General features: G+C 49.4%; 1 protein-coding gene across 1 annotated transcript in view; it reads right to left on the bottom strand.

The window, feature by feature from the left end:
* RPH3A (rabphilin 3A) overlaps window positions 1-25,817 on the bottom strand; it is a 280,825-nt gene that overhangs the window by 41,251 nt on the left and 213,757 nt on the right. The window contains exon 5 of the mRNA XM_042962164.1: window positions 13,012-13,158. Coding sequence (XP_042818098.1) covers window positions 13,012-13,158 — 147 coding nt within the window. The remainder of the gene's footprint in view (window positions 1-13,011; window positions 13,159-25,817) is intronic.

The raw sequence follows: 25,817 nt of genomic DNA, 5'->3' as shown, positions 1-25,817 counted from the left end.
CCCAGAGCTCCTCAGAGCCAGTTGAGGGGCCGTGCACTGTAGTGGTGGGGTGATTCTGAGGGGCCAGAAAACTGCACTTAATTCACAGCATGTCTGCATTTATCCATTCTGTTTGTTTGTTTGTTTGTTTGTAATTAGATTTCCTTTGCAAAGCCACAGTTTGAAGAAACAGCCTGAAGTTGTCTAAAGCAGATAAACTTCAGGATGCCTTGCGATGCTGCAGAATTATAACATGTTATGAGACGATGAGGCAAGCTGATGGGAGGCAGGGGATGGTAAACGCATGGAGACATTTTTCTTGTCCACACCCTCTTTCGCGGGTTGCCTCCAGCGCGCACTGCCCTAGCCAGAAAACGGTTAGATTTTGTTCTCCTCTCTCTATCAGTGCGGGTCCCAAAGCACAGAGAAGGTGAGAGGCTTGCCTGGGGTCGCTCCGCCAGGGCTAGAATCTAGTTCTCTGTGTCAGTAAATCATCTTTGCTTTCCATGAAGCCCTCCCGGCTTCCTGCCTCAAGTCAAGCCCCAGGAGGACAGCACGGGACAGGTGACCCAATTCCTAACGGCAGTGCGCTTTGCTTAGGAAACTTAAGAGGCTTTCCTGCCTTCTCTTGTAAAATCGAGGCCATGGATTCACTCACCACTTGCAAAACCCACATGAGAGCCTCCACCAAGATGCCTGTTCCTCCCACAGTTCACTCCTAAATGCCGAAAGGCGCCATTAATGGGTCTTGAATGGGGAGTGTCTCATTAGCTTCTCTCAGTGCAGCAAATGGCGTGGAAAAACAACAGATTTAAGATCATTATTCAGATGTCTCAGCTCAGGGACTCTTGTTATTTGTGAATTCAGTAGAGACCAGTAAAGAGAGAAGCATGTGGGTGGGAGGCACAGACCTTCCTTCTCTGCTCCCAGATCGGTTGAGCAGGGGGTTTCCCGCAGCCTACTCATTTTGACATCCTCTCTGTAGCCCCAAATGCCGGGGCCTCAACGTGGAGGGCTCCGACAGCCAAAGAGTATAAACTTAGAAATGAAACTGTGCAGGAAGCTAGGTCAAAATATGTCACGAGAGACCACGAAGACAAGTGGGTCTTTATCCCGGTGATAAAATATTTCAGTGTTTTTACCCTTTTAACGTTTATTTATTTTTGAGACAGAGAGAGACAGAGCATGAACGGGGGAGGGGCAGAGAGAGGGAGACACAGAATCGGAAGCAAGCTCCAGGCTCCGAGCCATCAGCCCAGAGCCCGACGCGGGGCTCGAACTCACAGACCGCGAGATTGTGACCTGAGCTGAAGGCGGACGCTTAACCGACTGAGCCACCCAGGCGCCCCTCAGTGTTTTTACCCTTGAAGGAATGTTGTCTCGTCTCAGCGGGAAAACCCTATATGCATCATGAAAGATGCCTGCAACCTGCCATGCATGTCAATCACCCAGACAGCGTTCAAAAAGAATACCGACCCGTGGGCCCCCGACTCTAAACCTTCTCAGCTATAGATCTGCTTAAGCCCGGTTTCCAGTATTTCAGCATGCGGCCCTGTTGAGAACCACTGCATGGGGGGACGTTCTCAAAACTTACGGCGCCTCTAGAGCACCTGGGGAGAGTGTTTGACACACATACGATGATTCTGTGGGATTGCGGTGGGGCCTGGGAATCTGAATATTGAAGTGGCTCCCTCTGTGATCCTGAGGCTGGGGAATTCCGGGCCACACTCTGGTAAGCACTGTAGTAAGGAAGGAAGCAGCCGGGCAAACTATACGGGGAAATGCTCTCCTTATGTTAAAGGGATGAGAACCCCCAAAACCCAGGATGTAGAGTCAGGGTGTGAACTTGGGTTTGGAACATGCTCATCTGAATCCCTTCATGGTGTGCACTGGGCAAAAAAGAAAAAAAAAAATGAGAAAGGAAACACCCAAAGAGTCACAGTGATAATCACGGGGTGGTGGGATTATAAGAAAGCTTTATTTCCTTCTTTAATGTCTCTACCACCCACCCTCCTCAAGCACTCAATTGTCTGGACTCCCTCTGCTTCTTTAATTTTCCAAAGTGAACATGTGTTGCCTTTTCTTCCAAAATGTTTATTTATTTATTTCGAGAGAGAGAGAGAGAGTGAAGGAGAGAGTGGGGGAGGGACAGAGAGAGAGGGAGAATCCCAAGCGGGTTACTTGCTGTCAGTGCAGAACCTGATGCAGGGCTCAACCCCACAAACCGTGAGATCACGACTTGAGCCAAAATCAAGAGTGGGATGCTTAACCGACTGAGCCATCTAGGCGCCCCACGTGTTGCCTTTATATTAGAAGAAAAAGTGCATTTGTGAAGATAGGGAACAGATAAGGCAGGGTCAAAAGCCATGGGTTTGAATCCTACCTTTTCTCCAGTCAATGACCTTGAAAACCCTCTATTCTCTGGGTGCCCTTTCCCCCAGACGTTAACGTGAGGGGTTAGATGAGGTGCACCTCAAGTTTCCTCCCGTGGGCAGCGTTCAGGGAGTCTCAGATCCTGAGGCTGAAACATCCAGATTTCCCTGGTGTTTTGAAATAGAAGATCCCTCAAGGACTAAGAGAAGGACCGCTCTGTGTCAGTAGCCTGGTGTTTGCCTGTCTAATGTCTCCACATTAAGTGCCCAATTAGCTGGACACCGTACATGGCTGTCACTCTCTAGTTATGTCTTTACATGCCCGATTAATTTTATGACTACAACTCACGCCTTGCATCCAGGAAACACATCCATCACCAGCCTGGACACTTAAGGGGAGCTGTTGGTTACTCAGCGAAGCCGAGTGGGCACGTCCCATTTCCCAGGATGCTCCCAGAGGTACCAGAAAGGGTGCATCTCTTCCTCTAGGCATCAGCGGACAATCCCTGGGGCTGGCGGGAAGGGGTTCCCAGCTTGGTCTGCCCTTGCTATCCGAATGGATGCAGATGGGCTACTCATTCATTCAATTATTTACGGAGCACCTGCTATGTGAGGACCCACCTGGGAGCGAGACAGGTGAGTCCCTGTTTGCACGGACCTGACATTATAGCGAGAGACTCGGGCATTATCGAAATCATCATAATCATTCTATAGTAAAGTTCTCTGAAGGGCAGTTATGGGCAGCTAGGAGAACGTGTAAGAGAGGGACGTGAACAGTGAGGAAGGGGCCTCGGAGGAAGTGACCGTAGAGCTGAGACATGAGGATAAGGAGGAACTGGACCAGTAAAGAGGGCTGAGGAAAAGTACTAGGAAGAAGAGGGAACAGCATGTGCAAAGTACTTGAGAGATGTTCAGTATGGCCAGTGGGCTGGATGGTGGAAGATGAGGCTGGAAGGGTGGGCAGGGGCTGCTCCGTGCCAGATCTTGATAGGATACCATTACCAGGTTTTAGGTAGAGGAGACTCAACCTCCCCTCTTTTGAGACAACACGTGAATGTAAGAACGGAGCCCATAAGGGGATCACGGCAGTGAGGACTTCAGAGCTGTAGTGGGTCCAGGCAGAACGAGGCAGGTGGGTCCCCAGTCTTTGTCTACCCATGGGGCTGGACCAGGTCTCTTGAAACTACTAGATTGTCCCCTGTGGGTCTAACTCAGTATGGCTAAGAGTACGCTCTCAAGAGGACCTAGAATTCCCATTGCCTGAGACCAGACTTTGAGGATCTGCTCTGTGTTAGTTTCCTATTGCTGCCATAACAAATCACTGCCAACTTAATGGCTTAAAACAACATATATATATATATATTACCTTCACAGTCCTGGAGACCAGATGTCTGACGCAGGTTTCACTGGCTGAAGTTAAGGTGCTGGGAAGGCTGTGTTCTTTCTGGAGGTTCCAGGGACAAACCTGTTTCCTTGCCTTTCCCAGTTTCCAGAAACTGCCTACAGTCCTTGACTCATGACCCTTTCCTCCATCTTCAAAGCCAGCGGTGTGGCAATTTCCAACCTTGCTGTGACTCTGACCCTCCTGCCTCCCTCTTATAAGGACCCACGTGATTACATGGGGTCCACCAGATAACTGCCACCCGGGTCATATTTCCGCCTGATTCACATCAGAATCAGACTTCAGCCCTCCTCTCCACAGCAAGGTTGGGGCAATATCTCCCTGCCTGGCTGTGGATGTCAGACAAGCCAAGCCTGGGACTCTGCAGGATCCCAATCACCTTCTCCTGGCGCTCACGCTCAACTCCAGGAAAATGCAGGTTCCCTACATGCAGGTACACATGCACACACTTGCAGAATTTAGAAATAGGCAGGGACATAAGGATTGGGGTGCCAGTTTGGGGGTGAGTTTGCCTGGGTCTACATTTGGCCCTGCACTTCCTAGCTCTGTGACCCCAAGAAAGTTACTTAACCCTTCTGAGCCTCTGTTTTTCGTCTGTAAATTCGGGAAAACAAAATCCTTACCTCCTAGGACTGTTGCAAAGATGCAGTGAGAGTGTTTGTAAAATTCCCCAGAACACGGTAACTACTGAGTAATGGTTGCTGTTAATTATTTCTTCTAGAAATTTGTGGCTCCTATGGCTCCCCGGTCTCACACTTCTTCTGTGTAATGAGGATGCTATCATCTGCCCACAGAACCTGTCTTTTGAAAGCTTTAGAAGGAGCTGCAGTGACTAGAAACTGACACGGAGAGCACACGTACCCACAGGTGAACACATACGCCCACAGGCACACCCGGAGAGGCACATGGCCACGTGCCCCTGTGAGCACACACGCACACACACGCTCGCACACACACGTGTGATCGTACCTCCGGGCAGAACACATCTTCACACGTACGGCTATCCCTCCACCACCCTCGCCGAGAGCCCAGCCCCATCTGGCTGCCTTCTGCAGACAAGGACAGAAACCAAGTCAAGGACTGACCAACACCGCCTGTTTGTAAAGCTCAGCCTCCCTCAAAAAGTCCAAACTGGCTTCGGAAGCATTCAGGCGACTACTTCTGAGCTTTCAAATGCGTATTGCTGCAGCGGCTACGGATGAATGTTGAGGAGAAGGCTAATGGGTGTGCAATTACACCGGGAAGTAGGCTTAATGTGGCATGCTGTGGGGCTGAGGCACCCTGCCTGGGAGGCGTGATGGCTTTGCGGGCGATTCCTCAATCGGGGAGGGAGATGGCGTAAAGCCGGGGCTGGGTCGGGGCGGGCTGCCTTTAGAGCAGCGGTAGGTTGGATTACACACGATTCATAAAAACACAGCAAAAGGGGAGGGTGGATGTCATGTTGTCTCCCTGTCTCTGTTTTGTCAATTCCAGAGTCATGCTGTTTTTCCCTCACCCTAATTTCCCAGCTGGGGGTGGGGGGGCGGTGGATATTACCATTAAGTTTATTAAACTTGGCGTTTTCTTAAATCAAGATCAGATCATTTGCTGTGAACGGGGACATGGCTGCTCTGACGACGACTGGCCTGAGACTCCACTGCCAAGGTCTCGCAGAAACCTGTCCTTAAATGACTGAGCTGCCCTATCACGAAGCCATTCGGCTGGCATGCGGGGTGCGAGTATCTCAGACTCATTAATTCTCACTGTTGTTTATTACTGGCGACACCTGGGGAGCCGTGGATCCTAATTTCTCTCCTTGATGGATTGGTGAACGGGATTCCTGCCTGGGCCTCAGCTCTTCGGGGAGGGGGGTCACCTCGGCTCAGAGTTGGAGACGAGGGAGCCAAGAGAAAAAGACAGCTGGAGGGTTCAGCCGAGCTAAGGTAATCAATGCCGGGTAAGGTGCTGGGTCATTAGAAACCCAATAATTGTCATGGTTACCAGGAGCTGTGCTAGGTACTCTATATGCATTGTTTTCCTTGGGCCATCTTCAACCCGTCAGAGCAGCTCTAGGATTCACCCCCATTTTACAGATGGGCAACTGAGGCACACAGAGCCTGTAAGAGGAAAAATGGCGCTGGGGGCTAGGCCTAGCTGCCCAGATACTGGCCTGCTTTAGTTTCCCTTCAGTGCTTACGGTTAGAGCTCTTTCTAACCCCTTCCTCGGCCTGGTCTGGAGGAGGGGACAAGGGTCACTGCGGTGGAGAGACATGAACTGTCCCATTGAAGGAACAAGTGTGTGAGCTGGAACCGGTTACCCGGAGTGAGGATCTGAGATCCCCTGTAAATTCTGGACTTCCCTAAATCCCTCAACTCATTTGTCAGCTGCCTTCCCTCCCTGCACCCCAAAAGGCCACAGGATAAAGTGGAAAGACAGATTCAAGTTCCAAGTCTGGTTTGGCCACGCAAAGGCTGTGTGCCTCTGGGCAAGTATCTTAACCTCACTGAGCTTCTTTCCTCAGCGGTATGGCAGGGACAACAGTCTGTCTCTCAACGAGGACATTAAGAAAATGAAAGGAAATATAACATATCGGACAGTCCCTCACACAGTGCTTGGCAATAAATATTTGCTTTTCTATAGAAGAACAGAGTAAGACTCTAGTCCTGGAGCCAGTCTGCCTCAGTATGTAATCCCAGTTCCAGCCTTTATTAACCATGTGACCCTGGGCAAGGTGCTTCACCTCTCTGTGCCTCGTTTCCTGATCTATAAAATGGGAATGAGAATAATGTGGCCGAACGCATAGGGTTGTCGTGAAAGTTACAGAAAGGAATCCGTATAAAGCTTCGAGCACAGAGCTGGCATGTGGTGCTTTGTAAGAAGATCAAGCTACCGTTTTATTTCTCTAGACGCTGAGCATGGTTGCAGGAAAATTTTCAAGTTTGTCTCTTCTCCCTTTTGTGAACCACCGGACAGAAAGGGCGAGTGCTGTGGTTCATTCAGCAGGGAGCATGTGGCAATGGCTGGAGATATCTGGGGCTGTCATAGCTGGGTGAGGCATCACTACAGGCATCTAGCAGGGGAGGCCAGGAATGCTGCATAAAAAAAAAAGATCCTACAATGCACGGGACAGTGCACACCACAAAGAATGATGTGTCTCCAAGTATACTCAGTACGAAGGTTGAAAAACTCCAGCCTGGAAAGACTTGGGAGACGACATGGGCCAACTCCCCATGTTACAGATGAGGTCCAGGAGGCAGTGAGGTCAAAGTGATTCCATGAGAGGCTTACGGGTTAGGCTTCATTCATCATACACTATTCATCTAAAGAGTATTTATTTGTTCTCTCTTTTATGCCAGACACTGGGCTACTTAGGGAATTAAGAAGACTTCTATGTTCATCTTGCACAAACATGTTCTATAAAGTATTAACGCGATCGGGCATTAGAAACCATTGATCCACAAATAAAATTTAAAAAAGAAAGAAAGAAAGAAACCACTGGTCCAATACCTGGGGAAACTAAGGTACTACTCAGTGGTTCTTAACATAGGAGGGTTCAGAGTCTCCCTGCCCTCCTCCAGAGTATGATGAAATCTATCAATATTCCTTCTCAAAAATACAGACACATGCATAAATGCCTCCAAACCCCTGAATCCTATCCACAGAACATTTAGGACTCCAGGTCAAAAAAGAAAAAAAAAGAAGAAAGAAGAAAGAAGAAAGAAGAAAGAAGAAAGAAGAAAGAAGAAAGAAGAAGAAGAAGAAGAAGAAGAAGAAGAAGAAGAAGAAGGTGGTTGTAAGTGGTCCTCCTTTGGAAAGGGGAGAGTATGACCCCCTTACAAATCACAGGAAAGATGTCTACCCAATTCAATGTCGCAAATTATAGGCATTATTACTCACTTCTCCCTCTGTCCACATTTTGGAAAAATTCTGTGCCAAAAATATGAGGGATGATGGAACCGAGATGGGGAGGTGACAGAACCCAACAGATTCTGTCAACAACAGGTCTCCCTGTGTCTCTCTGCCTTCCTCTTCCATGGCAGCGTCTGGGCACCAAGGTTAATGACAAATCCTAATTACTTTTGTGGGCCCATCTGTTTAGGGAAATTGACCTCAAATGGAAGCCACCCGGCTGCCCATCCCTTGGCAGGCAGGATATGTGAGCCAATGCCTTTGAGAGGCTCTGGACAGAAAGAAATGTAATGAGGATGTGGAGGGATCTATCTAACCACAGGGTAAAAACAAAATGAAAGCCGCCGACAGGGTTTCCTAGGCAAAGGTTTAACTCCAGAGTTAATACATGCAACACTTTGGGGGACACCCTATGGGTGTCTGTCCAATGCACGAAGGTTCTTTTCACACTCAGCAGCCGCATCTGTAGCCCGGCGACCCCTGGCCACAGCTGGCTGGAGGAGAGGTGGATGCTCAGGGTGAGCTGGGCCAGTCAGGGTTCCTTCCTTGGGAATCTGGAATTAGGGCTAAAAAGAGCTATAAAAATCCAGGAGGTACAGTATCGGTATGTTTTCTAATATGTCAGATGAGAAGCAAAACTTTCCTGAGGCCAGGCTGTGTTCCTGCCCTCGGATCCCTTGAGATCTCTCCGAATCCTTACGTTAAACTCCCCTTTTTGCAGAAGGTGAAGCCTCCAAAGATGGCCGCCATCAATGCCTTCCTTCCCTGGTGGCCCAAGTCATTCTTCCATAAGGAGAAGGGACCTATTTCCCCTCTCCGGTAGAACATGGAGGGGTGATGCCCTACCAGTTCCAGACCTAGCTGGCAAAAATCCTGGCGAACGTCCATCTTTGCTCCCTTGGGATCTGGCTGCCACCTAGAGCAGCTCAGGCCAGACTATCGAAAAAGGAGAGATCCCATGGAGAGAGCAAGCCACAGAGAGAACACTGGAGCACGGACTTGGGATTGCAGCTCTCAGTGCAGCCCCGCCACCAGCTGAATGCAGCTGAGGGAGTGACCCCAGCCTGTGCCCCACGGAGTCGAAAACCCACCCAGCAGAGCCCTGCCTGAATTCTCAACCCACAGGATCGCGAAACACAATGACTGTGGTTTCTTTCAGTCACTAAGTTGTGGGTGGCTGTTACGCAGCAGTAACAGATGACTCAAGCAGTCTCCCTGGAATTAATTTCCTTTCCTGCCAATAGTAGTCCGGGCACATCAAATAACCTCTGACATCCCACTTAGTGCTTCAATAAGGAATGTGGGGGCAAAATGAGGCTGTTTGATGAATTTCCTTTCTGGTCGCCATCTCTTCCTCCAGGGATGCTGAAGGAAGCAGAGCTGGGCTGTGGGCCGAGCGGTGAGCCAAGGTTTAGGCACTCCTCCCCCCACTCTCCAGGGAGAGAAGCGGGTCCTGTCTGCTGCTTGCCTGGGGCTCCCTGGGGTGGTCAGCTCCGGCCAAATTGGCCTAGGGAGGCAGCGCCTCCTGGGAGGCCTGAGGAAGATTCTTCTCTGTATCTCTCAGAGCCACAGGAGTGCGCAGACCAATGTTGGTAGCTTTGGAGATACAAACAGGTGAAGAAAAACTGGAAGGGAACCGCTAGACCAGCACAGAATGGGTTCCAGCTTCTAGCTCCACAAGGTCCCCTCCAAATCTGGGCTTTAAAAATCTCCGTGTTCTTTGGAGTCTAAGAATTTGGGGCCAGGCCTTCAGGAAAGACACCCAAGTCAGCCGAGAGCTAAAAGCAGAATTCTGAAAGCTAGCCAGACAGAGACGTACATCTTGGCTCCATGTGACCTTGGGCAAGCGACCTTGGGCAAATCGCTTCTCTAAGCCCGTTTCCTCACCTGCAAAAGGGGGTTAAATAATAGCACCTACTTGACAGGGTTGAGAGAAGCAGTTAAGGAGTTAATCTCCAGGAAGTTTTAGATTCAATGCTTGGCACATAGTAAGTGCTCAATAAATGGTGCCCAGTATGATGATTTCAAACCACTTCCTAAAAGACTCCACACCATAGAGCTGGTGTGAACCCAGAAGGGGTCTCACATACATCTGCAATTTTAACAGTTAGAAGGAGCTCATTTGCTCTGAGAGGGGCAGCCAACAGCATGGTCTGGGGTCCTCCATCAGACACGGCCAAATGCTATAGAGTCTGAGCAGGAAGGATCCCGAGAATCAGACTGACCCGCCTCATTAGATGGGTGGGAGAACTGAGGCCCCAAAGCCTCATTAACAGAGAACCTCGGGTCCTGAAATGGGACCCCCGTTGGCACCCTGTTTTCAGACTTGCTTCGTTTCATGTCTGATGTATCATCTTGCTTTCTTCTGACTCTGCTCTGATCCCCTCCAGGGAAGCATGGATAGAACAGGAATGAGGGCAGGTTTGAGATTGTAAGACACAAATAGTGACGGGTTTGCCTCTGGCAATGCTACCAGCAAGAACTGGCTAGAACAGGGCAGGGATACAGTCACAGCCAGAATCCTGTAGGACTGTCCTCCCCCACTCTGGCAGAAAGCACATCTCAGCAAAGGGACACTCTGTCATCAAGAGCTTGGCCCCGGCCTCCCTGGAAGCCTCTCAAATCTCCTTTAGGGGAAGCCAGGGCTGCTGGAATTCCAGGGCTTGCCAAACAGGCGTCTCAGGGCATAATTCTAGAACGGAAGCCCTGGCCGGGGTCAAAAACTGAGCTTCCTAAGCAAATTTATCTCTAAACGACTGCCACCATTTATGGAGCGTGTGCTCTGTCCCAGGCACTACGATAATCCTGTGCCTCCTAACTAAACACTCACCAAGAATTATGCGCTGATGTTGTCCCCATTTTACAGAGGAGGAAACTGAGGCACAGAGAGGCTAACGTGGTGTACCTAAGGTCACACAGAGGGTAAGTGGTAGAGCTGGAATTTGAACCCAGGTATCTCTGACTCTGGGTCCCCAGTTGTTAACCACGGTGCTATTCTACCACGTCACCAAGTTAGTTGAGGCAATATGACAGGACATGGAGGACGAAGCAGGGGACCCATCTATCCTGTTCTAGAATGTTCCAGAATGTTCATGCTGCAATCTGCTCGGGCCACAGAGACCTCCTTAACGTCACCCTCAGAGGCAGCCCACCTGATACATGGCTGGCACCCCTGGCCACAGCTGATTGGATGAGAGCCCCTGACATAAGCCAGCCAGTCAGAGTGTCTTCCCTGGGAATTTGGACCCTCAGCTACAAGATTCTAAATTCTCCAACATCTTGGCCACAGGGGATATCTACAGAAATTTGGGGCAATATGGTCTGCCACGTTCACTCACTTACTCAGCAAATATTTTACTGCACACCTACTATGAGCTAGGCTCTGAGAATTCACTAGTGGACAAAACAGGCAAAAATCTCTACCTATAGGATTCTCACAACCTAACAGGGGAGAGATGTACAAGAGTCAAAATAAATATATAACATATAAAATATGTTACCTGGTAATAAGCACTATGCCAGAAAATGGCTGAGAGGAGTTTTGCTGGTAAGTGTCTACTGTTAAAACCCATATCCCTCACTTCCAAAAGGCTGAGGCCCATTGTTGGGGGAAGTGAACACACACATAGGCACGCGTGTGTGCACACACACACACATACACACACACTCACAGATCTCCCGCCTGGACCACTTCCCACCCTCGATAGGTCTTTTATAAAGCAAAATTAAGGGGAGCCTGGCTGGCTCAGTCGATTAAGCATCCGACTCCCGGTTTTGGCTCAGGTCATGATCTCACGGTTCCGTGGGTTCAAGCCCCGCATCGGGCTCTGCACTGACAGTGCAGAACCTGCTTGGGATTTTCTTTCTCCCTCTCTCTCTGCCCCTCCCCCCCCCCCACTCTCTCTCAAAATAAATAAACTTAAAAAAAATAATAGAAAGCAAAATTAAGAATTCGATCCTATAAGCAGGCCCCTTGAGATCTCTCCCTTCGGCAGCCTCCGGGGTACGCAGAAGGAGGGCGACCCATGAGGCGGACCCAGGAAGTACGTGGCAGGCGCCTGTCATTTGTCAGCAGTGCTCCCCATCCACCCTGAGTAAAATCGTCTGCAGAAACTCAAACCAAAGGCGCCAACTTCCAGTCTCCATCCGAGAACCTCTTTAACCCTTAGCTGAGTGTGTGGGTAGGGACATAAACGGCACCTCGGTGCCTGCGTCCGTTGTAAGCAATTGGCAAGGGCCGCCGCTGGCAGAAGGGGGACTGGGAAGGGGGCTGGGAAGGAGCAAGTCCATTTGAGACCCTGGTCCTGGAGGACCCTCCAGCGGCCCGGCATCCCGACAGCCGGTTTTCCACCTGTACCAAGAGCCCCGCCCCCATACACACATACTGTCCTAGGTCCCTGCCTGCCTCCTACCTCCCCGACCCCACGGTCACCCCTGCTTTCTCCACTCCTCCCTTCGCAAGACCACCCACACACTGCTCCCTCACTCTCTAGCACTGGCCTTGCTCACTGATTTTGTCACTCTCTGACGCACCTGTTACACAGCCTCCTTCTAGCCCTTGCTTCTCTCCCCTATACATTTTAAAACTATCTGCTCTCCAAACTCCACTTTTCCCTTCTTACCATTTATGAAACACTGAGTGTCACCAGGGTCTGGGCCAAGGAGCTTACATGCATCATCTCATCTGCTGCTTGCAACAGTCCTGTGGGATAAGTACTGTCGTTGCCCCCCACTCGACAAGTGAGCAAACGGAGGCTCAGAGAGGTGAGGCATCATGCCCGGGACCCACAGCGGGCAAGCAGGGAACTGGGACAAAACCCTGGGGTTCTTCAAGTCCAGACCCGTCAGGTTAACCTCTGCTGCCTCCCTCTCGTGCTGTCTCCCTCTTTCAAGCTCCATTTCTGCAATTCTCTTTTCTAAGTTCATTTCAAATGCGCTATTTGGCATACCGTCCCTAGACAGACACTCTTCTCCTTAGCTCTCCCTCGGCTGTATATTCTGGTCGATGGTGACTCCAGAGCATATTTCTACGCAACTGAACTTGGCCAAGACGCCCTGCGCTCACAGTCACTGGCCCCCAGGCTCCAGTGACAATCTCCTACTGTCCTACCAGGGCTCCCCCTCTGTATGGCACCCCTAGCCTCCAAGTCCCCTCCCTAGCGAGCCCCCAGCCCATTCTCTCTCCTCCTCCCTGAGCTCTCCCACCTAATGCCACAAGGATACCCGTTCTGCAGGGTCAGCGGTCTGGCAGGTCACGGACGGCAAACCCTCAGGGAAGCCCCGCCACCCCAGCACACCCCTGGGCGGCACAGCCTGCCGGCCCTCGGGCCCCGGGGCTCTCCGGACAGACGGCAGGCGTCAGGCCTCACCCAATTCGCGCCTGCTCCATCTCTTCCATTTTCTCGGCTCGAGCGATCACTCTGTTGATGATTTCCTTCTCCTCATCTGTCAGCTCTTCCTGCTTCCTCTGTCTGTCGGGCGGACCGCTGGGATGGACGGGCCAGCCTGCCTGGAGCCTGAAAGGTAACATGGGAAGGCGTGAGGCTGTGCAGCGGGAAGCAGACTGTAGTTAGGCTCCGGTCCCTGGTGTCTTCAGTTCAAATTCCTGCTGGGAAACTCTCCAGCTAGGAGATGAGCCTCAGTTTGCCCATCTGTACAACGGGACACGTTCCTCCCTCATAGGGTTCTCATGAGTTTCTGTCTACCGAGTGCTTAGCACATGGTAGGCATATTCTGTGAGCAGCATTTGTAGGAAGTTCAGGAGAACCCAGAGAGTAAGGGTGTGTTCTCGGGAGAAGAACCCAGAACAGTAGACTCCACAGCCAGAGGGGAACCCATTCTGGGAGGAGGGGGTCCGAGGCTGACCCAGCTCCTGCCTGCACATATGTTCTGTTTGTGCAGCAGATTATTTCCTTTATAAGTTGGAAAGAATTGCCAACAGGGTTTACAAAAAGCTCGTAATTTCACCAAAACATCCAGATTTCCAGCCTCAGAAGCTCCCGTAGCGTTTTGCATTCCATCTTGTGCTTTTTTTTGGCCTTTCTTTCTTCCTTTCCTTCCTTCCTTCCTTCCTTCCTTCCTTCCTTCCTTCCTTCCCTCCTTCTCTTTCTTTTCTTTCTTTCTTTCTCTCTCTCTTCCTTCCTTCCTTCCTCCCTTCCTTCCTTCCTCCCTTCCTTCCTTCCTTCCTTCCTTCCTTCCCTCCTTCTCTTTCTTTTCTTTCTTTCTTTCTCTCTCTCTTCCTTCCTTCCTTCCTTCCCTCCTTTTCTTTCTTTCTTTCTTTCTTTCTTTCTTTCTTTCTTTCTTTCTTTCTTTCAGTCAGCACTGACACAGCACCTCCCGGGTGCCCACATGATCCCGCTGCCTCCTCACGCCGTCCCTACAGGGCAGGGGCTGTTATTGTCTGCTTACTGCTGAGGAGACCCCAATACGGAGCAGTGAGACCACCGGCCCAAAGTCACACGGCTGGGAGGTGGCAGAGGTGGAATCCAGAGCTGGGCAGGCTGCACACTTAACCTCCACGACACAGAGGGAATGGAAGGCCAGCCCCACAGCCTTGGTGACGGTGCAGAGGGTCAAAGGGGGCCAGGTGGAGAGCTAGTGCTGTTGTCATTATCTCTGCTAATAAGATGGTCCACACCCCACGGCGCTGAGGTGCCCCCCCTGAGTGGAAAGCAAGGTTAAATACTGCTGGAAATCCTTGTCCCTGCCAGGGAAAAAAATCAGTAGAGTAGGAATCCTCCGGCCCCAGCACCCCATTAGCTGTCTGCTTCTATTATTTCCACTGCTCTAATCACATCAGCAGGCATGAAATTGCCTTTTGACGCTCAAAGTTGGAAGTTAAAAGCCCCATCTCCCTCCCTCCCCCGGCTTCTCTTCCATTCTCCCACCCTTAGCTGGTTTGGTCTGGAGAGCGGAGAAGGAAGAGTCTGGAAGCGAAGAGAAGCAGATGTCTTGGGCAAGCCTGACGCTGAGAAAGGGAAGGGAGGTGGGTGGCCTGGGGAAATGCTGATGGAAACGTACCTTGCCTTGCAGCAGGGGCCTCTGGGGATGAACACCCTATCGACGCACTTGGCCCACTCTGCTCAAACCCCTCCAATGGCTTTGCACTGGTTTAGAATAACACCCATGACTACATACAGGCAGTGGGCGAACACCATCGGGAATATAAGTGCCAATGACCTGTACACTTTAAAATGGTTCATGTTATATTATCGTGTGAACTTTACCTAAATAAAATAGGACGTGCTCTTTTGGCCCACGTGCAAAATCCTACCCGGTCTGTCCTTAACCTGTGTCTCCATCCTCGTGGCCTCCAGCTCTCCCTTATCCCCATAGTCAGCTGCACTGGCCTCCCTGCTCAGTCCCAAACTCCGAAACCTTGTTTTTGCCTCAGGGCCTTTGCACTTGCCGTGTCTCCCGCCAGGAACACTCATTATTCAGGCCTCAGCTCAAATACCAGCTGCTCAGAGAGGCCTTCCTTGATCCCCCATTGCCCAGATTTATTTTCTTCATGGCGCCTATCACTAATTCAAACTACCTTTCTAAAATAATTTTGTTACCTGTTTACTGCATCTCTCTACACGCAACCCCCCCTACCCCTGCACCAGAATGTTGGTTTCAGGAGGGCGGGGGCCTTGTCTGGGTCTGGGTCACTACTGTGTCAATCGTATTTAGAATAGTGTGTGAGAGTGAGCACAGAAAGTTATTGAATTAAGACACAGTCCCTTGTGGCCCAAAGGGATGTTAAACGTCTAATCCTAAGGGTGACCTAAGCAGTGGAACTTGGTTAGTCTAAAGGGCCAAGGACAGCTCCCTGGGGAAGTGACAGCCATGTTAAGACCCAGACAAAGATCTGCTGTGATACAAGCAAAGCTTACATCTGGGACTGTTTGTTCGCACAGGTACCTTCCCAGACCCCAGGAGGGGCATTAGCAATGGTCCTGTGAGCTGAAAATTTTGTAAAAGGTAAAGAGGGCCCCCCAAATTATGTAAGCTTCAGGCCCCAGAGCAGCACTAGGGCCCCTGTGGAGACCGCAAGGGTAAGCTGAAATCCGGGAGGGGACAGCAGAGAAAGAGACCGGGCCTGGCGAAGGGAGTAAACGGTCTTTGCAAAAGCTTGGAGTTGAGAGAGCGGGCAGAGTGCCGGAGGAGGTGAAGATCAACGTGGCAGCCAGCCTGCAGGGTGGTCCCCTAGGACCCCTGCCTCCTGGTATTCATGCTGACTCCCGGCCAGTCCCGTGTGACCAAGAAATACAGTGGGAGTGGCGGTGCGCGACTTCCAAGGCTGGGTCGTAAAAGCCATCGCAGCCTCTGCCTTGTGGTCTTGGATCGTTTGCCCTGGGGGAAGCCAGACGCCACGTCATGAGGACACGCTAACATCCCTGTGGAAAAGCCCCATGTGCAGGGGAAGGGAGGCCCCCAGCCCCAGCCAGTGCCATCTTGACTGCTCCGCGGTCCTCCAGCCCCCAGCAAGCCCTGGGAGGACACCAACTGCACGAGTCACCCTGTGGGGGAAGCACCCACCACCCTCAAATTCCCACCAACAGAAACCGGGAGATGGGATGAATGGTTTCGTTGTTTGCAGCCACTCAGGTTGAGGCGATTTGTCCTGCAGCGTACTGGAAAAACTCGGCTGGAGGGTAGAGACAGAGCGGAAAAAGCCCCATCTACAGGGTCTGTATACACTTTCTACATTCTCTATTGCTGCATCACGAGTTATTACCGATTTAGGGGCTTAAAACAGCACACATTTGTGATCTCACAGTGTCTGTGTCCATCCAGGCCCGGCTAAGCCGGCTCCTCTGCTTGGCATCTCATGAGGACGCAGTCAGGTGTTGGCTGCGCTGTGTTCTCATCTGGACGCTTGACCGGGGAGGGGGAAAAAAAATCAGCTTCCAGGCAAACTTGGGTTGCTGGAAGGATTCGTTTCCTTGCAGCTGCGTAACTGAGGGCCTGGCTTTTTGTTAGCAGTTGGCAAGAGGCTACCCCTGGGGTCCTGGGGGCAATCCGCAATTCCTAACCAAGTGGGCTTCTCCAACTTCATCCTGGGAGCTGCTTGCTTCATCAAGTACGCCAGGGGGACCTGGCTCCTGTCAGCTGAGACAGAGTCTTATACAACATAATGTAATCACGAGAGTGACGTCCCGTCCCTTTGCTGTATCCTATACGTTAGAAACAGGTCCAAGGTCCCACCCACCCTCAGGCGCCCTCACCTTGAGGGGACCTTGATTACACAAAGGCATGAACACCAGAACATTGTCTGTCTGCCACGGCCTCCCTAGCAGGGGTCTTTCCAGCCTTGCTTGAATGCTCCCCACAACGGAGACCTCACTTTCTCAGGGAGCCTGTGATGTTGTATTGGAAAGATCTTCCTTACAGTGGGCTAATATCCCTGAGCCTGACGTTTCTTCAATTATTTTTAAAGGATGCACTGGACTCCAGCATAATGAAGATCACCCACCCTTCCCAAAAGAGCCTGTGTCATAACCCAATTCAGCCACCCCTCCCCCAGGTCCCTCTGGCTTTCCCTAGAAATGGACGTCCCAACTGGCCCTATTCTTCCCTCCTTTGCCCCCACTTTTCTTCCTTCTACCTCTCCTGATCCCTCTCCATTTATGTCCTGCCTTTACAAAGCAGCCTAGTGACCAAAAACAGAGCACGGGTGAGATGCTGGGCCATGTTCCCAGTGGAGACCCCTTCAAGGACGTGTTCCTGGAGCTCACCATCTGGTCGTGGGCAGGGTCAGTCACGGGCCAGACACAAAACCAATGCCTCTCACCCCATCACACAACTCACCGGGGTCCGTGTGTGCAGGAAATGGGTGCTGCTGAACACGTGTGGCTCCAGAAACATAAGCAGGGACGGGGGTCCCTGAGAGGGCCCGCCTGACATAATTGCCTCCATCTGCAGACAGGCAGAAGGCGTGCCAGGGGTTGCCAGCACCTCTCCAACCCCTCCCCCATTCTCGGCTCCAAAACACGCAGTTGACAAACAGCTCATCCAGTGTTTGAAAATGTCACCGACTGGTCTCAGTGGGGACTCGCAAGCCTCCTGTGGATTTTCGTGTTTTAATTCCAAAAGCAAACAGAGAGAAGCGAGATAGTGTTTCAGACCAGAGCCTCTGCTCTCAAGAGAGAGACTGGGCCTGTCTGAGCCTCCCCGTGATATGCTGGGGAGCGCTGTCAGCACGGAACCCTCGGGAATGCTCCTATGACAGGACAGTGGCTCCTTTGCCAAGGCCCTCTGAGCACAGGATCCCAGCTCTGCAGCCTTAAGACCAGGGTCCAGTGTTGGGAACTCATCAAAGGCCAAAGTACTGTTTCTTTGAACAAGTTACTCACAGCATTGCATCCAAGCCAGAAAACACCCGGAGGGCCTACTGCATGGCAACGTGAGCCCTCCCTGACCTGGCGGAGTTCAAGATTGTAATCCCGGGTCTGCCGCGTGTAAGCAGCGGGCTCTGCTCCGCTCTAAGTATCAGTTTCTGGATCTGTTAAATGGGAATGGTTTCATTTCTGTTTCCTGCTGGGGCCCTCGGAGGCTGCATGTAGAGAGACCCCTGGCTTGCCGGCTGAGACAGGTAAGGGCGAATTACCTAGCCTGTCTCCACTCTTATCCACACACTTAAGACAAACATCAAAGGATGCCTGCCTCCTATTCCCTCGCCCCGCCACCAAACTGGGCTCAGCAGTTCCCTGGAGGGATCTCAAGGGCTGCAGGGGGGTGGGGGATAGAAGGACAGGATAGGTAGGCAACCAGGCCCCCCACCGTCCTCACTCAGCTGGGTTCTCAGCACTAGCAGAAGACGGATACCAGTATAGAAAACAAGGAGAAAAAAAATGGAAAGTACGTAGTATTTAACAAAAGCATGAAATTTGGTTTACTGCACTGATGACCTCCATACTTCACCCTTCCAAGTATCCATGCTCTTTGCCGCGTGAATTTGAAATCGCTCTCACCCAAGAGTCAGTCTATTTCTCTACACGTGCATCCTTCCCAGACTTTTGACTTGCCCTGGCCAATGAAAGGCGGGGGAGCGATGTTGTGCCACTCCCGAGGCTGAGGCTGCAAAAGTCTTGCGTGTTTGTGCTCACTCTCTCGCGCCCCTGCGGTGACCGTGACAACAAGCCCAGGACAGGGGGCTGGAGGATGAGACGCATGTGGAGCAGAGCTGAGCCGCTGCAGCCATGGTCATCCTAGATCAGCCAGCCCCGCTGATGCATAAGCAAGCCCAGGCAAGCCCAGACCCCTGAGAGTAAGCGACTGTCGTTCCATGCCACTGAGTTTTAAGCTGGCTCGTCACACAGCAAAAGCAAACTGATACAGTGTCCACTGTGGCGACCACACAGATAGGTGAAGCCCGTTAGGGCGTCTACGTTTATTTTACAGTTTGGTATTTTTGGAAATGACCAGCGGCATCAACTTCCCTATAAGAGGTTGAAGGCTTGTAGCCACTAAAGGTCTTTATCCAGCTCTCCTCTGATCTGTCTTACATATCCAGCTTCTGAATTAAATTCATTCAAAGCGTTTCGCTGTTGACAAAAAGTTTAAAGATCACCGTGGCTGGCCTGCAATTTGTCCAGATGCCTGACACGCAGGAGAGGGGAGGAAATTGCTGAGAAACACGCATGAGGCAGAGACTCAAGAAACCGGCATCCGGATCGTGCTTCGGCTGCTACCTGAGCCTACCTGCTCAGGGGTGTCTGGACAGGGACAGAAGGAGCCCTCCCGCCACAGCCAACACCCAGGGCCCCCAACACAGAGGAGATCCGTCCTGACTGCTGGTAGAAGCCCTTCACACATGTCGCTCCCTGAAATACTGCAAAATCCAGACGCCCACCTCCTTTTGGCCTCCCACCTTGATTCTTCATTTCATGCACACAATAGTCACATAATAAATACCCACCAGATGTCTCTATTAATAAATTATAATTCCCAAAAGGAGTAGGACGAGGCAAGTGCTGTCGGGGCACGAAGGCTCCGAAACATTAAATAGCAGCGGTGTGCAGAAAATTAATCCTTTTTCTTTCCTTTCTTACTTCTTCTCCACCCCCGTGTCCCCCAGGATGCCAACACAGGCAGGTGTCGGCAGGAAGTCTCTTTACAGCTCAGTGAATGAGGTTTTAATGAATCCTGGAGGAAAGGATGGGGAAGGAGGGGCGGCTACACCATGGAATGCCATGGAATGTTTTACATAGGCCCTGCCGGCCTAAAGGCGCTTCTGGATGAAATTCACCCCTACTAGACTGAAGGGGGTACAGAAAGGATGCTCGGGTTCCTCCTACCCCTTTTAGACTGCTAAGGGAATCTCAAGTTCCCGCTAATCTTTTAAGCCAGACTGAGTTCTACTCAGTTCTTCTAAATTTCCATGCCGCCTCTCACATTTGGACTTTGCACACGCTGTTCCTCTACCTGGAACTCCTCTGTCTCTTCTCCATCTTGCTCCTCTGTCACCTGGTCTCAGTTTCCACATCACCTCTTCCAGGAACTCCCCTATCAGGATCACCAAGTCTGGGTTATGTGCCTCTCCTTGCATTCCCAAGGCTCACTGTGATTCTGCTATGACAGTTCCTTGCACGCTTGGATATTTGTTGCTGACTGGCTATTTATTTGTTTGTAGACCCCCCTGGATCCATACTCATACTTTGGCTATGCCTGTATCCCTAGTACTAAGCACAGTGTTTGACATGTGGTGGGAACTTGGTGAGGATTTGTTAAGGAAGGAAGAGAAGAAGGGAGCAAGGGAGAAGGGGAGGAAGGGAGGAGGGAAGGGGTGAAGGAAGGAGGGAGACAGAATGAGCACATACCCTACCTTTCGACTTGCAGCACTCAGAGGAGTACCCTCTGGAGTCATGAACCTCTCTTGTGATGTTCATATTTACGCTCTGACAACGTCTCAGCATCTCTCCCTACATGTCTGAATAATATACTCGTGATATTCATCAAAAACAGATTTTGTGTGGCCAGAGTCTTATCAGCCAACATCAGACTGTAGGACATTCAAATGGTCTTCAGTGATCAGCTTGTTCAAAGTCCCCATTTGACAGATGGGGGGGGGGGTCAGGGTCAGGAAAGCAGGAAAGAATTTCCCCAGGTCATCTAGTTAAGTGTTTATCAGTGTTAAGAAAACTTCTAAGGATTCTGGGTATGATGATATGGTCATTTAGGTCCAAAAAAGCTGTACAATATACACACCCCGCACATAAACACAGTGTATATATACACACACAAAGGTAAGGCAAGGTTGTAATTCACACATGCCTCTAATTTTGCTTGGTGCCTTACAGTTTACAAAGCTTTCCTGTACATCTCATTTGATCCTACCACCACACGAAGAGGAAGGAAGGGCAGGGTGATCATTCCTATTTTACAAAGGAGGGAGCCAGGATTCAAGGAAGCGAAGGGCATCACTCAAGGCCACCCTGAAACTGAGCACCAGACCAGGACTCAGACCTGGGTTTTCTGGTGCCAGACCTGATGCTCTGCTCCTGGTTCTGTAATTGCGTCCCCATCTCCGGGAGGGTAGCAACAGCCTTCCAGAGCTTCTCAACGTGCACACACAACGGAAGCCCAGGCTGCTTTGCGGCCTGACTGTTCATTTATTGGACTCGGTGTTCAATCTGTCATGCATATTGAGGAAATGAGTCCAATTTAAAACACAGACGTAAGCAGGGATACGACCTCCGCGTCAAAGGCGCCTCACTGGGAACCCAGACTGACCTCCCATGAGGTGACAGAGACCACATGTGTGGCACGTAACTTCCCAAAGGCTCTGTTCTGTTCCTCATCACCTTTTATTAGTGATAGCAGTTAAGTGAGTGACCATTGTCTTTATCTGAGAACGATGTTCCCAGGCAAAGGCTGCAGAAACGGGCACAGAGGGGTCAGTAAGCTGGCTGGAATCCCGCAGATCACTAAGAAGAATGACAGTGAGGGCTCTCCGAAGGAATGCTTTCTATCCTTTTACCAAGACGGTTTTTTGTAATTTCCTAATTTTTTTCTCCAGAAACTTGGATTTTTTTTTTAAGACGTGTAAAACTTGCTAGTTCCTTTTTTAACCAGCTCTCTTTGGGGGTCAGCTAATTTGAACAGAGAAGAGATAAAATTCAGAGTGTGGAAAAATTAAAGTATCAAAATACTCACTGTTCTTTATCACTGAGGGAAGGCAAAGAAAGGAGAGAGAGAAAAAATGAATAAAGTTAAGGAAACAAATCTCATAAAATACCAACCCTGGATGCAACCACTACAGAGTTGACTTTTTTAGATAAAGTGTCTTTTTAAATGTTTATTACTTTATTTCGAGAGAGAAAGAGTGTGTGTGTGAGCGGGAGAGTGGCAGAGAGAATCCCAAGCAGGCTCTGAGCTAGCCTGATGTGGGGCTCGAACTCACGACCGTGAGATCAGGCCCTGAGCTGTTACCAAGAGTCAGATGCTTAACTGACCGAACCATCCAGGAGCCTCAACAACAACCACAGAGTTTAAATTGCAATGACCTACTTCTGTTTGGTTTTGGTTTCCAAAACATTTTCCAAAAACACTTCCAGTCATTATTACCTTATTTCAGCACATCTGAAAAAGGCTGCTGCAAAGAAGGGTTGTAAAATCCTTCGCTTTGATTAAAATGACTAATCAGTTCAGCTTATTAACTGAGCCGACCATTTATGTAATTGAATAATGGATTTTGGTACTAAAGAGAAATCGCCTAATGATAGCATGGCCAACGTCATCCTGGGGGACAGAGAGCGCACTGAGGTAGGGCAGTGAGCCCTGAACCCTCCGTGGGTCATTCGTTTGCAATGTTCCAGCTGGGGAAAGTCAGTTCTTCCACTCTAGAAAGAAGACCAGCATCTCTATTTACTAGGTGAGCAATTGTAGGCATGTCATAGCCTCCCTTGGTGCCTCAGTTTCCACCTCTGATCTCTGGTACTCTCTGCCTTGCAGACTTGAAAACTACAGAGAAATAGAACTTTTGGACACCAGCATTTCTCCCCACGTGTAGAGAGCTGAACGTACCCAAGCAAGAAGCAGATGTGTTCCCATCTTTCAACCACAATCACAATTGTGCCTCAAACGTTGTCATTAGATTCAAGGAGGCTGAGAGAGGGAGGCATTTGAAAATCACAAAAGCGTTTGAAAATCACAAAAATAGTAAGTGTCTCTGGCTAGCCAGAAGTGAAGCAAGACTGGATTTCTTAATTTCCCAGAGAAAGACCTTAGAAACATCTGCATTAGCTGCAGCAAACTAAGTAGCAAGTGTGATGTCTATAATTCACCCATTAGTATTTATTTGAAAAATAATTTTAATATCTGAAGGAAACGTAGAAGCAATCAAGGCAGCCGGATGCATGCAGGATGCCAAGATGTTTCACAGAAGAGCCCAGGAGCACTTTAAGAAAACTGCATCCAGACTGTTGGAATAATTTTAATTTAATTGTAGGGCAAATTGTTTGGCTTCATATTGACTAAAAGTAAACTCTGATGGATGGTATTTTAATTAACTGGCATTTCCTAAATAAAATAAATATTTTACCCTCATCCACCCTCCGGCAACTGTTTATCTTACAGAAACACAATTTTTTGGCCGATGGAATGTTCTCTGCAAAGTAACTTTGGCTCCAAGAGAACACCATGGAAGGGCTTGGCAGAATAGACGTTTCCTTTGGAAAAGTTCCATAGTGTCTTCAAAACTGTAAAACTCACAGAACTGGAGGTTTTGGACAGAAGTAAGCAGACGGGGGCTTTTGCTTCAGAGAATAGGCGTGGACTAAATACTCAGAAAGACCCTTCATCAATGCATAATTAGGTCCTAGATAAATTAGAGCAGACCCCCCCCCTTTTTTTTAATGCAGTTCTGGGATTGCTATAAAGTTAGGGGAATTCTCCAACACCACTTCCCCTTGCCACGCAAATAAACACAACAGACTTGGTCAAAATGAAAACTTAAATGCTTCTGTTATGAAAAAGAAAAGGCAAGTCAGAGCCAAGAGAAAATTCTTGCGACAATGTGTATCCAAAAACAGGACTCTTATCTATAGCATATGGAAAAAAAAGCTTGCAAAATTTAGTAAGAAGGTGAATGCCCTGATTTTAAAATGGAAAAAAGATTTGAACAGACACTTCAACAAAGAGGTTATGTGAAAGGCAAGCGTTACGTAAGAGGGGGTTCGGCATCGTTAGTCGGTAGGGAAACGCAAGTGAAAAGCACGAGGAAATGCCGCTGTGCGCACACTAGAATGATTAACGTTGGAAAGACTGGCCACGTCAAGGGCCGTGAGGAGAAGGCACAGAAGCTAGAATTCTCATACGCCTTCTGGTGGAAATGTAAAATGGTGCAGCCAACTTGGAAAACAGTCTGGCAGCTTTGTAAGAAGTTCAGCACATACCTATCACGCGAGTGCGGGAGCCTGCTCCTAGGTGATGACCCAAGCGAGAGGAAAGCACCTCTCTACGAGGCTTTATGTGTCCCAGCCCCAGACTGGAAACAGCCCAGAGTCCATCAGGAGACAAACGGATAAACAAATTGTGGTATCGCCACACAATGAGATAGAATTCAGTAATAAAAAGGAACAAGCTATTGACCCGCACAACAATATGGGTGTTTTGGAACAAGACGAATGGATCATGAAAAAGAAGAGAGACATCTCCCAAAAAAGAGTTCACACTGTATGATTCCACTTGCGTGAAATTGTAGAAAACATAAACTAATGTTATAATTACAGAAAGGTTAGCAATTACCTGGAGACGTGGGGGTTGGGGTGGGTGGAGGAAGAGGCACAAGGAAACACTGGGGAAGTAGGGATTTGTTCATTATCTTGACTACTGTGATACCTTCACGTTCTTCCAATGGTCAAACTGGACTTCAAATGTGTACTGTTGAAGGTACATATTCATACTCTAGAAGGCATTTTTTTGAAAAAAAAGAGAAAGAAGACAAAGCAAACTGAATCTAGGACAGCGAGCTGTGAGCAGTAAGCCGATGCGAATACCAGCACTGTGTTCCAGAGTCTGACCTTACGCCCCTAACAGGCGGAGAAGCTCAATCTGAGACCCGGGAGGACGTTGAGCCAGGACCCTCCGAGGGAGCTAACGCCATCCTGGGGGAGTGACTCCCCTGAATCCTGGCAGAAGCAAGAATGTTAATCCTTCCGAAGAGAAATATCCCCGAAGTCGATCCCCAGGATTCTCACAGATTGAACTCACAGTAAAAAACTACCAAGCATTCAAAGAAGCCATTGTGAGCGAAAGCCTACAGGAATGATAAACAACAGACGTAGGTTGTCAGGCTCTACAGGCAGTGGTGTGCTGGTGAACCCTCCACAGACAATTTAACAGTGGAGAAAAAGCCCCGCTGAATGCAAAATTGGGAAGAAATATGCAGAAGCATAGCATTAGATACACGGGTTTAATGGGGGTGCCTGGGTGGCTCATTCAGTTAAGCATCTGACTTGGGCTCAGGTCATGATCTCTACACTGACAGTGTGGAGCCTGCTTGGGATTCTCTCTCTCTCTCTCTCTCTCTCTCTCAAAATAAAACATATGTAACATAACACAGAGAATAACAAAATATAGTAAAATAATTAAGTGATTAATTTTGAGTATTTATATCCTTTGTGTTTAACATAATTTAATGGTAACATTATAAACTTAATTTTTAATGACTGTGTTTAATAACAGGCTTGCAAAACGCCCCAAAATTTATCAGCTCTCATGAGCCAGTTTGGCACAGATCTAATACATCCCTTATTCAGGTATAATAATTACTGCATACAGAATATGACATTACTTTTATGTAAAATTTCCCAATTTTTAAATAATCAGGCCAAAACCAGATAGTAAAAACAAACAAACAAACAAAAAAACACGGTTGCAAGTCACAGTCAGCTGGTTGCCTGCCCGTTTGCAACCTGTGATCTAGTCCAACTTCCTCATTTGACTGATGAGGAAACTGAGGCCCAGAGAGGGGAAGAGATTTGCCTATGATCGCACAGTAAACGAGCTCAGATCTAGAAGCAGAACCAAGTCTGATTTTAACTGTTGGGTCAGTGCTCTAACCACTCCACCGTGCCACCTCTAATATGTGGTATGGAGTTCCAAATTTCACCTTGTTTTTTTTTTAACGTTTATTTATTTTTGAGAGAGAGAGAGAGAGTACAAGCAGAGACAAGGCAGAGAGCGG

Source organism: Panthera tigris, chromosome D3 (genome assembly GCF_018350195.1).
Source record: "Panthera tigris isolate Pti1 chromosome D3, P.tigris_Pti1_mat1.1, whole genome shotgun sequence".
NCBI lineage: Eukaryota > Metazoa > Chordata > Mammalia > Carnivora > Felidae > Panthera > Panthera tigris.
The sequence above is the reverse complement of the archived record's forward strand: the minus strand, read 5'-3'. Positions and strand labels throughout refer to the sequence as shown.